General features: G+C 41.1%; 1 protein-coding gene across 7 annotated transcripts in view; it reads right to left on the reverse strand.

The window, feature by feature from the left end:
* The window catches only part of ANO6 (anoctamin 6), a 230,075-nt gene that overhangs the window by 21,862 nt on the left and 191,889 nt on the right, over positions 1–16,324 (reverse strand). For all 7 annotated transcript variants that reach the window (XM_064284358.1, XM_064284355.1, XM_064284356.1 and 4 more), the window contains 4 exons: positions 16,028–16,253; positions 14,476–14,645; positions 14,164–14,261; positions 27–157 (listed from right to left, as the gene is read on the reverse strand). In XM_064284358.1, the coding sequence (XP_064140428.1) occupies positions 27–157; positions 14,164–14,261; positions 14,476–14,645; positions 16,028–16,253 (625 nt within the window). The remainder of the gene's footprint in view (positions 1–26; positions 158–14,163; positions 14,262–14,475; positions 14,646–16,027; positions 16,254–16,324) is intronic.

Consider the following 16,324-nt stretch of genomic DNA (forward strand, 5'->3'; position numbering starts at 1 on the left):
ACTCAGACTTAGTACTAACGACTTACTCATTTCAAGATATTCATAAAATAATCCCAGTTTGCCCATGGGCTGCAGATGGTAGTCCTTTTCCCATCGTGGGGTTATCTTTTCTGATCCCGAAACTCTGTGAAACCGTCCAATTAGATTCATGATCCAGCTGTCAAAGGGACCAAATTATAAATTAGAATTTTATCAGACCAAGGTTATGATTTTGCCGATATCTCAAAGCCAAACGTGTAATCTTCCCCAAAAGTGAACTTCATGCTTGACTGCTAATCATAGCACAATAAAAAATATTTTTTCTGCCTCCTACCCCAAAATATTTTGAAATATAAGACTCTGTACCTGAATTTATCAAAATTGTAATTGCAACTATTTTTTTTTCTCTTGTATCTCTTTTTCACGTGGGTAGGTTAATTTTTAAGATTCTTTTTCTCATATGGAGCCCTGGTGACACAGTGGTTAAGCTTTCAGCTGCTGACCAAAAGGTGGGCAGTTCAAATCCACCAGCCACTCCTTGGAAACCCTCTGGGGCAGTTCTACTCTGTCCTCTAGGGTTGCTATGAGTACGAATCAATTCAGTGGCAACGGGTTTGGTTTTCTGGTTTGCCCTCATGTGATTAATCTTAATTCTTTTTTTTTTCGATTTTTCCCCTCATTATTCAAAATGTCTTTCCAGTATGAAAATCACCAGGGCTGAAGTGCAGATTGTGCTCCTTTTGGGAATCCTTAGCCCTATTACCGCCAGACTCTCCTTGTCCTTCCCACCCCAGTTTGGCACGAGTGAGGTAGGCCAAACACGACACAGCAATTCAAAGTTAAGAGGACATAAAATGCAGAAAGGAGAAAGCCCACTTTTATGCTTCCCAGTGGAGAGGAGGAGGTGTGAATGGCAGTGAAAGGCAGGGCAGGTGGCTGCAGAAACGTAGCACTCCTGGAATGCAAGAAAATCTGGATAACATGAACCTTTTGGAGAGCAATTTAGCATTGTACATCAAAAGCCTTAAAAATGGTCAGAAATATTTACCCAGTGATTCTACTTCTACAAACCTCTATCCTAAGAAAATAATCAGGAATACAAACAAGAATATAGAATCTTTATGTACAGAATTATTATTACAGTATCCTTTATAATAACAAAATATTAGGAAAAATAAATGATTAGCAACAGAAAAATAAACTATAGCACATCTGAATTTAATGCAGTCATTAAATTTTTCAAATAATTTTAAGAAATTTTATCGTGCTTTAGGTGAAATTTTACAGCTTAATTTCTCACTCAAAAACTTATACACATACTGTTTTGTGACATTGGTTGCAGTCCCTATGATGTGCTAGCATGCTCCCCCTTTTTACCCTTGGGTTCCCTGCATCCATTTGTCCAGTTCCTGTCCCTTTCTACCTTCTGGTCTTGCTTTCAGGGAGGAGTTGCCCATTTGGTCTCATATATTTGACTGAACTAAGAAGCACGTTTCTCACTTGTGTTATTGTCTGTTTTATGGGCCTGTCTCATCTTTGTCTGCAAAGTGGGCTTTGGGAGTGGTTTCAGTTCTGGGTTAGCAGAGTGTTTGGCGGCCAGTCTTGGTACAGTAAGTCTGGTCTTTTTTTTGTAAATTTGAATTTTGTTCTACATTCTTCTCGCACTCTGTCCAGGACTCTATGTTGTGATCCCTGTCAGTGCAGTCAGTGGTGGGAGCTGGGCACCATCTAATTCTTCTGGGCTGCGGCTGGTGAAGGTTGTGGTTCATGTGGCCCTTCAGTCCTTTGGGCTAATATTTTCCCTGTGTCTTTGGTTTTCATCATTCTCCTTTGCTGCAGATGAGACAGGAATATATCTCTGGGATATATTCCTTGGAGTGGGGTTGCTGGATAGTACGGTATTTCTAAGTTCTAAGGAAGCACCATATTGTTTTCAAAATAACTGCACCATTTTACATTCCCACCAGCAATGCATAAGAGTTCCAATCTCCCCTCAACCTCTCCAACATTTGTTATTTTCTGTTATTTTGATTAGTGCCACACTATTAGCGGAGTGAGATGGAATCTCATGGTAGTTTTGATTTGCATTTCTCTAACGGCTACTGATGGAGAGCATTTCTTCATGTGTCTGACAGCTGCCTGAATATCTTCTTTGGTGAAGTGTCTGTTCATTTCCTTTGCCCATTTTTCAACTAGATTATTTGTCTTTTTGTTATTGAGGTGTTGAAGTATTTTGAGGATTTTAGAGATTAGACCCTTGTCAAATATGTCGTAGCAAAAAAGTTTTTATTTGCAGGTTTTGTAGGTTCTTTTTTTACTCTTTTGGTGAAGTCCTTTGATGGGCATAAATGTTTAGTTTTTAGGACCTCCCAGTTATTTAGTTTTCCTTCTGGTGCTTGGGCATTGTTAGTTATGGTTTGTATACTATTTATGCCATATATTAGGGCCCCTAGCATTGATCTTATTTTTTTATTCCATGATCTTTACCGTTTTAGATTTTATATTTAGGTCTTTGATCCATTTTGAGTTATTTTTGAGTATGGTATGAAGTGTGGATCTTGGATCTTGTTTCACTTTTTTACAGATGGACATCCAGTTATGCTAGCACCATTTGTTAAAGAGACTGCCTTTTTTCCCATTCAATGGACTTTAACCCTTTGTCAAATATCAGCTGCTCACAGATGGATGTACTTCTGAGTTCTCAATTCTCTTCCATTGGTCTATGTGTCTGCTGTTGTACAAGTACCAGGCTGTTTAGACTGCCATAGCTGCATAGTAGGTTCGAAGATCAGACAGTGTGAGGCCTCTCACTTTGTTCTTCTTCTTCAAAAATGCTTTACTTATCTGGGGCCTCTTCTCTTTCCATATAAAGTTGGTGATTTGTTTCTCCATTTCGTTAAAGAATGCTGCTGGAATTTGGATCAGCATTGCATTGTATCTGTAAATTGCTTTGGGTAGTACTGACATTTTCACAATATTGAATCTTCCTATCCATGAGCATGGTATGTGTTTTCACTTATGTAGGTCTCTTTTGGTTTCTTACAGTAGTGTTTTGTAATTTACTTTGTATATGTCTTTCACATCCTTGGTTAGGTTTATTCCTAAGTATTTTATCTTCCTGGGGGCAATGTAAATGGTATTGATTTACTGATTTCCATTTTGAAGTTCTCTTTGTTGGTGTAAAGGAATCTAAGTGATTTCAAATAATATTTAATGACAGGAAAAATGTTCATGACATACTGTTTTGTACAAAGTTAATCAGCCAGTAAATATTTATTTAGCACTTCTGTGTATTCAGTGCTGGGATAAGTGTTGAGGATACAGTGGTAAGTAGAGACTTAGATTCTACCTGGGGTAAATACTAAAAAAGGAACTGTCATAACCTAGTATTTAACAAAGCACTGAACGGGTGGTGTGAACAGCTAAGATCTCGAATGCTAACCAAAAGGTTGGTGGTTTGAACCCACCCAGAGGTACCTCGGAAGAAAGGCTTGGTGACCTAGTTCCAAAAGGAGCAGCCCAAGCTCAATTACTACCACCACTGACTATTCCAACAGGGATCTCAACAGAGGGTCCTGGATAGAGTGGGGTGGGGGGGAACGTAGAAGAAAAAAATTAAATTCACAAAAAAAGACCAGACTTACTGGTCTGACAGAGACTGGGGAGACCCTGAGAGTATGCCCCTGGACACCCTTTTAACTCAATACTGAAGTCGCCCTTCAGCCAAAGATTAGATAGGCCTACAATCACACACAGAGTTCAACCATGTATGTGAGACTAAATAGGCACACCAGCTCAAAAGCAAAGACGAGAAGGCAGGAAGGGACAGGAAAACTGGATGAATGGAAATGGGGAACCCAAGGTTGAGAAGGGGAGAGTGTTTACACATCGCATGGTTGGCAACCAATGTCACAAAACAATCTGTTTATTGCTTAACGAGAAACTAATTTACTTTGTAAACTTTCACCTAAAGCACAATTAAAACAAACAAACAAAACAGAAGGAGCAGTCTTGAAAGCCCTATAAAGCACAGTTATACTCTGACACACATGGGGTTGTCAGGAGTTGGAATCGACTTGACAGCTGTTTTTTTCTTTTTTTGATGGTTAGTATTTAACAAGGTATCTAATCTAGTCTGAAGAATCAGGGAAGACTTCTCTGAGGAAGTGAAATTTAAGCTGAGACCTGAAGGATAAGCAAAATAAAGTACATATATCATGATCCCAATTTTACTTATTTATTTAAATAAAAGCATCAAACCCCTGTAATACAATAGTACTGCTTCCCAAGTCCTACTTATTCAAAATATTTCCCTTTGCTCCTGGAATTCTTCTCACTCTGGCTCTCCTACATATCCTGATCTACATAATCATTCCTTTCCCCACAATTCCCCTAGCCATTGGGCAAGATCCTCCGAAGATGCAACAATATCCCGGACTCTTGGCAGCACCTTCTTGGTCTCAGAAAAAAAAAAAAAAAAGCCTATGTAAATCCAAGAGCAGCAGATAACGACATTAAATATTGGTGGCTGAGGTGGGGGGAAAAGCCTGGACTGAGAGTCAGAGGACCTGATTCAGGTTCTAAGTATGTCCCTTCCTAGCTGTGTGTCCACCTGCAAATCCCTTAACCAATCTGGGTTTTCAGTTTCCTCTTCTACAAACTGGTGGTTATGATGACTGCCACATAGAGTTGTTGTCAGTTATAAATGTCAGCATGACTGTGGTTGTGCCTAGCCCACTGCCTGGGCCATAGCAAGTACCTAACCAAGGACAGCTGGATCTGAAGGCAGCTGGTTTCTGTTCTCTCAAAAAACTAGATGCAGCAGGTGAGGGGGAAGGGAGCACTATGAGGGCTTTTACCTGCCCTGGTGAGGGAATCCTTTCCAAACACACGGGACCAGAGTTCCCTAGGAGCAGGACTTACAACTGTTTCTATACCAACAACAGCAGAACACGTGGTGGGGAGGGGCCAGAAAGGGCCTGGAAAACTGCCAGGTGCATGTGGCCGGAAACAGCAACTCTGCTCACCAAGAACAAAGGCGGTGACATCATCTCTCCCTATGCAACGCTCCAGCAGCTACTACCTAGGGTAAGAGTCGCCACATCCCACCCGTCCTTCTAGTGTGTACTGAGGACCTCCTACCTGCCAGGCACTGTCCCAGGCACTGGGGACACAGCAGTGAAAACAACAGTCAGAAGCTCCTACACTCACAAAGTGCCTATTCTGATAAGCCACAGAGAAAATGAAAATATAGTATGTGAGCAGACTGTAAATGCTGTGGAGAAAAATGAAGTCAGGAAAGGAAGGCAGAGCGTGTTATTATTTGTATAGGGAGGAACAAGGGTGGGGTCAGAGAAGGCCTCACTGAGAAGTGACATTTGAATAGGATGTGATGGAGGTAAAGGGGCAAGCTCCTAAGGGGAAGAGCATTGCAGGCAGAGGGAACAGGGACTACAAAAACCTGAGGCAGGAGCAGGCCTTCCAGAAGGAAACAAGTCTTTGATGGTTTGGGGCTGTGGGGATTTGGGCTTTCAAAGCAAGGGAATGGGGAACCCCTGGAGGGCACTGAGGAGAAAAGTGATATAATTTCACATTCGATAAAATAGGTCCAAGACCCTATTTCAAGCCAAGCAAAAGTTAAACAACCTCCAGGTCATAGTGCAGAGCTAGGAGAAAACACAGCCTAACCTGGCCTCTTGGCCCAGTGCTCTGCCCACAACTGGGTACTCTCTTTGTAGAGCTGTTCTCTTCTTAAGTGCTAGGCCTTTTTTTCTGTCTCTAAGCTTTGCAGGCCAGATGAATGCTTTCCTTTGTCATGGCAATTTGTCCAGAAGAGAAATCTGAGTTGGCAGTGAAAGGAAGTATGCACCTGTAAAGACCGTTGTTCCCTAAGGCAGCAGAACAGCCGGCTTGTGGTTTACTCACAGAGTTCATCAGAACAAGCACAGCAACAAATAACTTCGAATGCAGACATCAACATGGGGCTGGACTGCAGCTGATTAAACATGTTTGTATGGATTTCAAACTTGGACAATGAAAAACCTTCACTCTACTATAAAGACAGTTATTGCAGGAAAACTGAGCAGAACCCCATCATCTGCATCGTGTTTGTATGTACACAGACACAGACACTCAACGTAAGATACGAATTACTAATAGCTCTCTATGCTGGGTTTCCCACTGTTACTGGTCTCAGCATTAATTTTTCACTGACCACTACCCAAGCCTTACTAAGGGAGACTTCTCTAGTAGAGAACATACTCCCAGCTTTACAATCTTTCCCCACTTCTTTCTCATTTATGACATTACTGAGGCAGCAAAACACTGTGGGAAGTAGAGGGGATATGGTATCAGACACCCCTGAATCTGAACCCACATTCCATTGCTTACTAGCTATTTAACTTTGGTAAAGTTACTGAAACCGTATTCCCATCTATAATGTGGGGTGATAAAACCTACATTGCCCAGGGTTGTCGTGAGGATTCAATGATTCAAATTAGGTAACACACTAACACATAAAAACCCCTGTGCAGGATTCCCTGTTGGCCAATCCAGACTTTATATGGCTGAGGCCAACTGTAAATATGGCCCAAATTATTTAGAATCGTGGCTCAGGGACACAATGCCGCCTGTATCAGTGGTTCTCACTTCAGCACTTACAAGAATGACACGGAAGGCTTGTTAAAAGTGCAGCTTCCTATGCCCCAACCAAAAGTTTTGTAATCGGCCAAGCCTAAGTTATGGTCTGGAATCTGCAGTTTTACAACCATTCCAGGTGCCTTCTGATGCAGGTGGCACCAAGAATCACACATGTCCATCTCCCTTCATGGCATCCAAATCCAAGATTACCAGTTGGGTTTGCATTGATTTATTATTTGCCTACCTCCCACTTCTAGCCTCAGCCTCTTGCTGAATCTTCTCCATGCCCCAGAGGACCAGGCATTTTCAATCTGGGACCCGAACCCATCACAGTAGGGACTCAGGATGAAACTCCTGTCCTTGTATGACAAACTTATAGAGTCTTCCCTCTCAGACTATACAGCACCCTCTACCCCAGCTGTGTATTTTAGAAGTCATTCTGACTAGCTTTCTTTTCTGAGCTACAGACTCTCAGCCTCTTGCTCAGTTTTCTTGTGGTGAACCACTCATCTGTAGTAGGAAACATGCTGGCTTGTAGTCCATCCATATCTGTCCTTGGTCCTTTAGATTTTCCACTGGGCTGTGATTCTAGCGCAGGGGTCTCAACTGTGACTACGCATCAGAATCACCTATACAACTTAAAAAAAAAAAAATACAGATGCCCAGAGCCTCCTTTGGAAATCTGATTCCGTGAGCTTGGCATGAACCTCTGTCTTGGTATGGATATAGGGTCACTGTGAGTGGGAATCGACTCGATGACAACGGATCTGGTTTTGGTTTTTGGGTTGCTGACTGCTCCCTCTCAAACTATCTTTTCAAGGCCTGTTTGTTCCATCGAACTGCTTGACTAAGCCTAGAAACTTCCTCCTTCAAGCAGGGGTTACAAAATAATTTCCTTAGGAATTCACCCCACATATAACAGCATCATAATAAGTTGCCCTTTATTATGTGCAAAGCATGGTGTGAAGCACTTTCTACTTCATTTTCTCTTTCCATCTTCAGTATCGTATTTAATCCACATACCAAAGACAACCACCATTTCTGTTTAGGACACTCAACAGTATTCCCAGTTAATAATTTTGAAGTACAAGTATCTCCCACTATCTGAATCTATTTCGTTCCTAAGTGTGCTTGGATGGTGAGAAATACTTGTATTTAGGCCTCTTTTATTAAATGTAAAGGAGCCCTGGTGGCACAGTGGATAGGTGCTCAGCTGCTAACTGAAGAGGCAGCAGTTTGAACTCACCAGCTGCTCCACTGGAGAAAGACGTGGTAGTCTGTTTCCACAAAGATTTATAGCCCTGGGAACCCTATGGAGCACTTCTACTCTGTCCTACAGGGTTGCTATGAGTTGGAATCAATTTGATGACAATGGGTTTCAATTTTTTTTTATTATATGTATCTGGCTCATCCCCTATCAAATCATATATTGATACTTCCCCCATAACAGTTTTAACTTTTCTTATTGTGCAAGTAGCACATACCCATCGTAGAAAATATATAAAGAAAATAACAATCATTCCTTATCCAAACAGCAAAGGATGATGCTATTGGCATTTTGGCGTATTTGAATCTAATTATTTTCTTTAACATTTTACCATAAAAATTTCCCCAGAGCGAGTTGCTCAAAGTAGGAACTCTACTAGTTTTTTGTCAAGCAAAGAATAAAACAAAATACCAGGAATGCTTCAAACATCACTACGCTAAGTGAAGACCTGGTTCTTTGGAGGCTGTGCTGGGATGGCTAGGGGTCTTTGAGTTTGTTCTCTGGGTCAACACTCTTTATTTACTGATCTTATGTATTTGAAGCATATGCTATTGTTAGATACTACCGAGTCAATTCCAACTCACAGCAACCCTATGTGACAGGGTAGAACGGCCTCAGAGGGTTTTCTAGGCTGTAATCTTTAAGGAAGGAGCCCTGGTGGCGCAGTGGTAAAGCACTCAGCTATTAACTGAAAGGTCCGCAGTTTAAACCTACCAGCCGCTTCACGGGAGAAAGTTGTGGCAGTCTGCTTCTGTAAAAATTATAGCCCTGGAAGCCCTATGAGGCAGCTCTACTCTATCCTGTAGGGTTGCTATAGCCTCACTATGAGTCGTAATCATAGTGAGCGGCAATGGGTTTGGTTTGGTTTTTAATCTTTAAGGAAGCAGATCACCAGGTCTTTCTCCCAGAGAGCTGCTGGGTTGTATTCCAATTGCCAAACTTTTGCTTATCAGTTGAGCACTTAACTGTTGTACCACTAGGGCTCCTTATTTGAAACGCAGGAGCCATTCATTCACTCAGTTATTACTGAGTGCCTACTGCATGCCAGCTACTAGTCTAGGGCTGGAGAGACCCAAGAGGGGACCTGGGCCACTGTGCTGAACATGCTTCCTTTCTTACTCCAAGAATCCTCGTCAAGGGCATGGATCAGAGTTTATGGTAAAATAAAAGTCATCACGTTCCTTTGACATACTTAAGTGGTGTGAAAACAGTGGCTGACCTATCAGCCTTTCTCTCCCTTCCGATGTATTTTTAGGATGGGTGTAGTTTTGGGTAGCAAGGGTAACTGATATATCTTTGGTATGTTAGGTTTTTGTATGGAAAAAGTAAGAAGGAAACTGACAGAGAAGAAGCAGTGATGGGAAAAGTCTAAGTTGCTCTCTATTTTGGCTAACGTGTAGCATTCTGATTTTTCAAATCAAAGAAAAATCATTTAAAACATACTGTCTCTCCTAAGTATTTTAGGCCAGGAAGAGAAATACCTGAAGGCAAAATTCAGGTCACTGTAATTTTCAACAATGGGCTTACTTGAAGTGAAGGTATAAACAGACCACGGACATTATTACGTCCTTTATTCTAAAATATTTCATATGAACAAGTTTCATTTCATATGAATTTCTCAATACAAGTTTAGGAAATATACTCTCTCCCCTAATTTTTTAAATCAGAAAACAGTTCAGGGACAACCAATCAGTCACCACAACTTAGTGTTATTTCATCAAACTACTTCTTCAGAAAATAGTAATCTGAGTTCAGACTTTTATCTATTTGATATACAGGCAGTCCCCAGGTTATGAACAAGGTCCGTTCCTAACTGTGTCTTTAAGTCTCTAAGTCGAATTTGTAGGTAAGTCAGAACAGGTACATATGGTTCTTACTTAGCCTTACTTTAGTGCAAGAAAAGGAGGGAAGCCTTTTCAATGACTTAAAAGCTCCAAGTGAAGCAAGTGAAGGTGATTGTGATGAAGAACTTGTTGCGAGTAGGTGTTGGTTCAAGGAGTGCTGGTGGCACAGTAGTTAAAGTGCTCAGGTGCAAAGCAAAAGGTCGGCAGTTCGAACTCACCAGCTGCTCCACTGGAGGAAGATGTGGCAGTCTGCTTATGTAAAGATTTAAAGCCTTGAAAACCCTATGGGGCAGTCCTACTCTGTCCTATAGGGTTGCTAAGAGTTGGAATTGACTCACTGACAGTGAGTTTGGGTAAGGGTTGGTTCAATCATTTCAAAGTGAGGGCAAATTTACATAACATTAAACTTACCACAAGTTGTCCATAAGTTGGACGTTCATAACCCAAGGACTGCCTGTATTTATTTTCACATAGAAACAAATATAGTAGTATTTGTGCTTGTCCAAGTTTCACTTATTTGGAAAAAATTTGAGTTCAATGAAGGTTAAGTGTTTTTCTCCGTATGCTGCTGTTGTTAGTTGCCGTTGAGTCAATTCTGACTCATGGCAACGCCATTCATTTCTGCAGAGTAGAGCTGTTCCAGATGATTTTCAAGGCTGTGTCCTTTGGGAAGCAGGCTGCCAAGCTTGTCTTCCAAGGTGCCTCTGGGTGTGTTCCAACCACCAACCTTTTGGCTAGCAGTCAAGTGCTTAACTGTTTGCACCACTCAGGGACTCTCCTGTATTGCTGTTTTTGTTGTGTGCTGTTGAGTCAATTCCAAATCAATAGGACAGAGTACAACTGCTGCATAGGGTTTCCTAGGCTGTGATCTTTATAGGAGGCAGTTGCCAGGTCTTTTCTCCCATACAGCCAGCCACTAGCAGGTTCGAACCACTAATCTTTCAGTTAACAGCTGGGCACTTAACCACTGGACCACCAGGGCTCCTGGTTTTCTGTTGAGGTGGGTTAAAAAAAGTTACTTTCACAGCTAAAATGAGAGTCCTTTTTTTTGAGGCACTTGGGGGGTGGTGGGGAATGGGGAGGTAGAAGCTATGTCTTTATTTAGAGAAAGATCCTGATAGTTCACATTGAAGATGCAGGGTGGCCCCGCTGAAGAAATTATTTGGAAGGACACACTGAATCCCAGAGTCAGTTAAGTGCTCTACAGAAAGAAAGAATAGAAGCTTGGTGATGGGGCCAGAAAGAAGAAAGGTTAGGGGAGGGAGGAAAAAGAAAGATAGGGAAGCTCTAGGAGGTGGAAGAAGATAGAACAAACTGTCAGGAGGTAGAGCCTACAAAGAACAGGGCTAAGTGTGAAAATCCCAGTTGTGTACTGGATGAAATACTGTTAAAAAGATGGGGTTCTGTTTGTTTGTTTACTTGAAAATCTAAGTTGTTTAAGCTATTGTCTCCATGTCCCAAACTTCAGTAAATGCTGCATGTGTGAGTGGTTCTGAAGGACACTAGGGAGACGGGCTGGCCTCTCCACTCAGCTGGGCATAGGGCAGAGAGGAGTACAGACATGGGAGGCAAGACTGAAGGAAGATCAAAAGTGTTGTGAGACCCATGTTCGTTGCAGCAACGTTTACAATAGCAAAAAGATGGGAGAAACTAAGGTGTCCATCAACTGATGAATGGATAAATTATGGTATAGTCATACAATGGAATACTACACAATGCTAAAGAACAACAATGAATCCGTGAAACATCTCATAACATGGAGGAATCTGGAAGGCATTATGCTGAGTGAAATTAGCCAGTTGCAAAAAGACAAATATTGTATGAGACCACTATTATAAGAACTCAAGAAACAGTTTAAACACAGAAGAAAACATTCTTTGATGGTTACGAGGGTGGGGAGGAAGAGGGAGGGGTAGTCACTAATTAGATAGTAGACAAGAACTATTTTAGGTGAAGGAAAAGACAACACACAATATGGGAGAGGTCAGCACAACTGGACTAAACCAAAAGCAAATAAGTTTCCTGAATACAACCGAAGACTTTCAAGGCCAGAGTAGCAAGGGCAGGAGTTTAGGGACCATGGTTTCAGGGGACATCTAGGTCAACTGGCGCAACAAAATGAATTAAGAAAACATGTTGCATCCCACTTTGGGGAGTGGTGTCTGGGGTCTTATACGCTAGCAAGCAGCCATTTAATATGCATCAATTGGTCTCAACCCACCTGGAGCAAGGGAGAATGAAAAACACCAAAGACACAAGGTAATTATGAGCCCAAGAGACAGAAAGGGTCACATAAGTCAGAGACTACATTAGCTTGAGACCAGAATAACCAAATGGTGCCCGGCTACAACCAACGGCTGCCCTGACAGGGAACTCAACACAGAATCCCTGATGGAGCAGGAGAACAGTGGGATGTAGACCTCAAATTCTTGTAAAAAGACCAGACTTTATGGTCTGAGACTAGAAGAACCCCAGAGGTCATGGTCCCCAGACCCTCTGTTAGCCCAAGACTGGAACCATTCCCAAAGCCAACTCTTCAGACAGGGATTAAATAAGACAAAACATGATACTGGGGAGGAGTTTCTTGGCTCAAGTAGATACATGAGACTATGTGGGCAGATCCTGTCTAGAGATGAGATGAGAAGGCAGAGGGGGACAGGAACTGGCTGAATGGACACAGAGAAAACAGGGTGGAGAGGAGGAGTGTGCTGTCTCATTAAGGGGAGAGCAACTAGGAGTACATAGCAAGGTGTATTTAAGTGTTTGTATGAAAGACTGACTTATTTGTAAACTTTCACATAAAGCACAATTAAAAAAAAAAGGGTTGTGAGAGCAGAAACTCAGAGCTGGAAATAACCTGGAAAGGGTAAGTGTGGTAGGCAGGACAATGGCCCCCTAAAGATGCCTATGTCCTGATCCCTGGAGCCTCTGGATATGTTACAGTACATGGTGAAGGAGAATTAAGGCTGCTAATCAGGTGACCTTAAAATTGGGAGAGTGTCCTGGATTATCCAGGTGGGCCCAATGTAATCACAAAGATCCCTGAAAGAGGAAGAGAGGCAGACAAGAAGAATCAGGGAGGTGCAGTGTTGTTGGCTAACAGGAGCCATGAACCAAGGGATGTGGGCTCCCTCCAGAAGCTGGGAAAAACAAGGAAACAGATTCTCTCCTAGAGTCTCCAGTATGGAAAGCAGCCCTGTTGACACCTTGATTTTAGCTGAGTGAGGTCCTTATTGGACGTCTGACCTGCAGAACTGTAAAATAATAAATGTGTGCTGTTTTAGCCCATTGTTTGTGGTTACTTGATATAGCAACAATAAAAAGCTAATGCAATAAAATTCCCTGAAATTTGCAGATATTGTGTGATGGCACTGAACTTTGCATTTGGATATGGGATGGGGACTTAGCAAAAATTTAAAAGAATAGTGGACCTTAGCTTAAAAAAGCAGATTATAACATCTGAATTACATAACTAACATCTGAATTACAATCACATCCTGTTGTTTTCATTTTTTTAGGGGAAAAAAAGTCAAAGTCAATAACTTTGTGGTTATTATTTTAGATAGTTATCTCTGCAAACATTATGCATTCAATGTGCTTTGAATGCACATGGGTCTGGAAGTCATGTGAACTTGGATTAAAATGCCACAGTAGCCTCTTATTGGCGATGTGAGCTTGGCTAAGTCATTTAATTTAAGCCTCAGGCTCTTCATTTGCAAAGGGGAGATAAAAATAAAGATGGTTTGGGAGATTAAATAAGATACATATAAAAGCACTCAGTACAGTGACTGGCAAATACTAGGCACTCATCAAATTACTATTACTGATTTTTAAATGCATAGTATAAAAGGAGAGGGGAGTTGTGAGAATTTGTGGGATTACTTAGTTCACAGATCTAACAAGGGTCATCTCTCAATGGGCTGTGATCAATCAGCCACCAAAGACAGCCTCATGGGTATGAACTGTATGGCCGGTGGGAATTCCTGGGGAGTGCAGACAGTTTATGCATTCGCCTGCTAACCAAAGAGTTGGAGGTTCTAGTCCATGCAGAGGTGCCTCAGATCAAAGTCCTGGTGATCTAATTCCATTGAAATCAGCCACTGAAAACCCTACGGAGCACAGTTCTACTCTGACACAGGGGGTTTGCCAAGAGTCAGAATCAACTCGATGGCAACTGTTTTGTTTTGTTTTTTAAATAAGGTAGGGATTTAAATTAAATATAAGAAAGGTTTTTTTTTGACATAGTTATTAAACAAGGAATATGTTTACCCTGTCGGCTGGACCATCTGGTCTGGAGACCTTTAATAATTATAGATGTGAACCCATTTTAAAGTTGGGCGGGCAGCCATGTGGATACGTAGGCATATAATTTGGATGGGTGGGATGCTCTATCCCTAGCTCTGTTCGCTCAGGGTCATATGATTTAATACTCACGGAAGTAATACTTCTTGTATGTTATTCCAGATTGCTTTTCCTCCCATGATTATTGTCAGCTGAGTTGTCAGTTCAAGGAGACAGCCGCCTGGATCACACTGGAATTTTAAAAAAGAAAATCCCATTTAAATTTTAGATGGGTCTAACTTGAAATCAATTCATTAATTTTATTTTTCTGATATCTATTCTTCTGCTTAAGCTAAAAAAAAAAAAAAATCTAATGAAATCTAATGAAGAAACTATTCATTACGCAATTGAGAGAAAACATGAAGTAGCTTAGGTTATCAAGAGAATGTAATTCTACATCCACACCTCTTCATTTCTGTATTTCCCCAGCCAATATACTGGGTCTCCTGGATAACCCACGAATTTGCCTTTAAAGAACGCTATGTAGAAACATGAAGAATAGTAGTTGACAAACTGGAATAGAAACATCTTCATGGTTAGGCTGTTTTCATAATCAGTCTGGGTCCTTGGGAGCTCTGCAGTTAAAACAAAGAAAAAAAAGATTTAAAAATGTTAACAGCTTTGAGACCCTAATCAAAGATACTGATACACAAGTTAACATGTTTTAAAAAAATACAATTCACACTGTTTCCATTTAAGTTGTTTTGAATTCCTTAATATAGCCACTGTGTTAATCCTAAGTTTACACATTGTTAGTTTTTTCCCCCCTATGAATTTCTCACATGGCAAAAATATTCAACTGTTCCTTAAAATTTACAAATACAATGTCATCAACTGGGTAAGAACTGTCTTCTCTCAGGTCCAGGTTGACAGAAAGCTATTTCTGAACAGCCTGCTAAATGATACTCTTGTCTTCCTGAATTGAAAAAAAGGTAGGTCTGTTGAAGAAAACAAAACAATACAAAAAGAAAAAGAAAAGTCAGCTTGCTAGAGGCATTTGGGAAAGACAAGACAGGTTATCCTTTGAGTTTGGAATCTGAATGGGTTTGATCATTTCTAGACCATTCAGGGAAAGACTCAGGCAGGGTATGGGAAGCACTTGACTTTAGCCACTCAACAGCTGCCTGGGAAATAAGCCAGAGAGCAGAAACACTTATTACAAAAGCCAGAACTGATGAGAATGGAGCTGTATTAATATAAAGAGCATGAGGGAAGACATGCAACAATGTGATTGCTTGTCCTCTCAGCAACAGAGGAGCATATTTGCTACTAGAGCCATGACCCTATTCCACTTATTTGCAATAAAGAGACTATTTACTTTCAACAATACGGTACATGATGTAATGTAATTGAAAATATTATTCAGCACTGATCTGTTTACACAGGGCTTGGACATTATAATGATTGTCTTTGCTCTGTCCCTTTTACTAATGCAAACCTGTAGATAATTCATTTCCTATACAGGCTAGAGAAAATATGTTTGTGCTTAGCAATTCCTAAAAATTGTAACATACTGAAATCGAAACGCCTATTTAGATACAGTCTATATTTTTACCAGGTGCAAAAAATGTCTTAGAAATTACCTTAGCTATGGTTGCTAACCAAAAGGTTGGCAGTTTGAATCCACCGAGAGCTCCTTGGAAACTCTACGGGGCAGTTCTCCTCTGTCCTATAGGGTCGCTATGAGTTGGAATTGACTGGATGGCAACAGGTTTGGGGTTTTTTTTTTTTGGTTTTATAGCTAGGCGGCCTAGTGGCACAATGGTTAAACACTAGGTGGCTAACCAAAAGGTTGGCAGTTCAAACCCATCCAGCTGCTCAGTAGGAAAAAGACCTAGCAACCTGCTTTTGTAAAGTTTACAGCTAAGAAAACCGTATCGGGCAGTTCTACTCTGTCACATGGGGTTGTTTTCAGTCAGGATTGACTCGAAGGCACACAACAACAGAAGAACCTTACCAAAGTTAGTAATCATGATTGCCACTCTTTCATATATGGTGTTCAGAATCATAATAATGATAAAACTGATGATGGAAGCAGTGATGGATGTGGCTGTCTGTGGAGTCAGATACTTCTGGATTGGGTCTGTTCCATTAAAGTGCTTGGGAAGTTTTGCAGAAAATACAATGAACACTGACAGCCTGTAGACAATGATCCCAATAACTGAAGCGATGATCAATAGGATCTGAAAGTACAATAAAACATAGCAGCATGAAACTTACCAGTAATCACATTTTTACTGTTAAAAAATTGGCC

Source organism: Loxodonta africana, chromosome 4 (assembly GCF_030014295.1).
Source record: "Loxodonta africana isolate mLoxAfr1 chromosome 4, mLoxAfr1.hap2, whole genome shotgun sequence".
Lineage (NCBI taxonomy): Eukaryota > Metazoa > Chordata > Mammalia > Proboscidea > Elephantidae > Loxodonta > Loxodonta africana.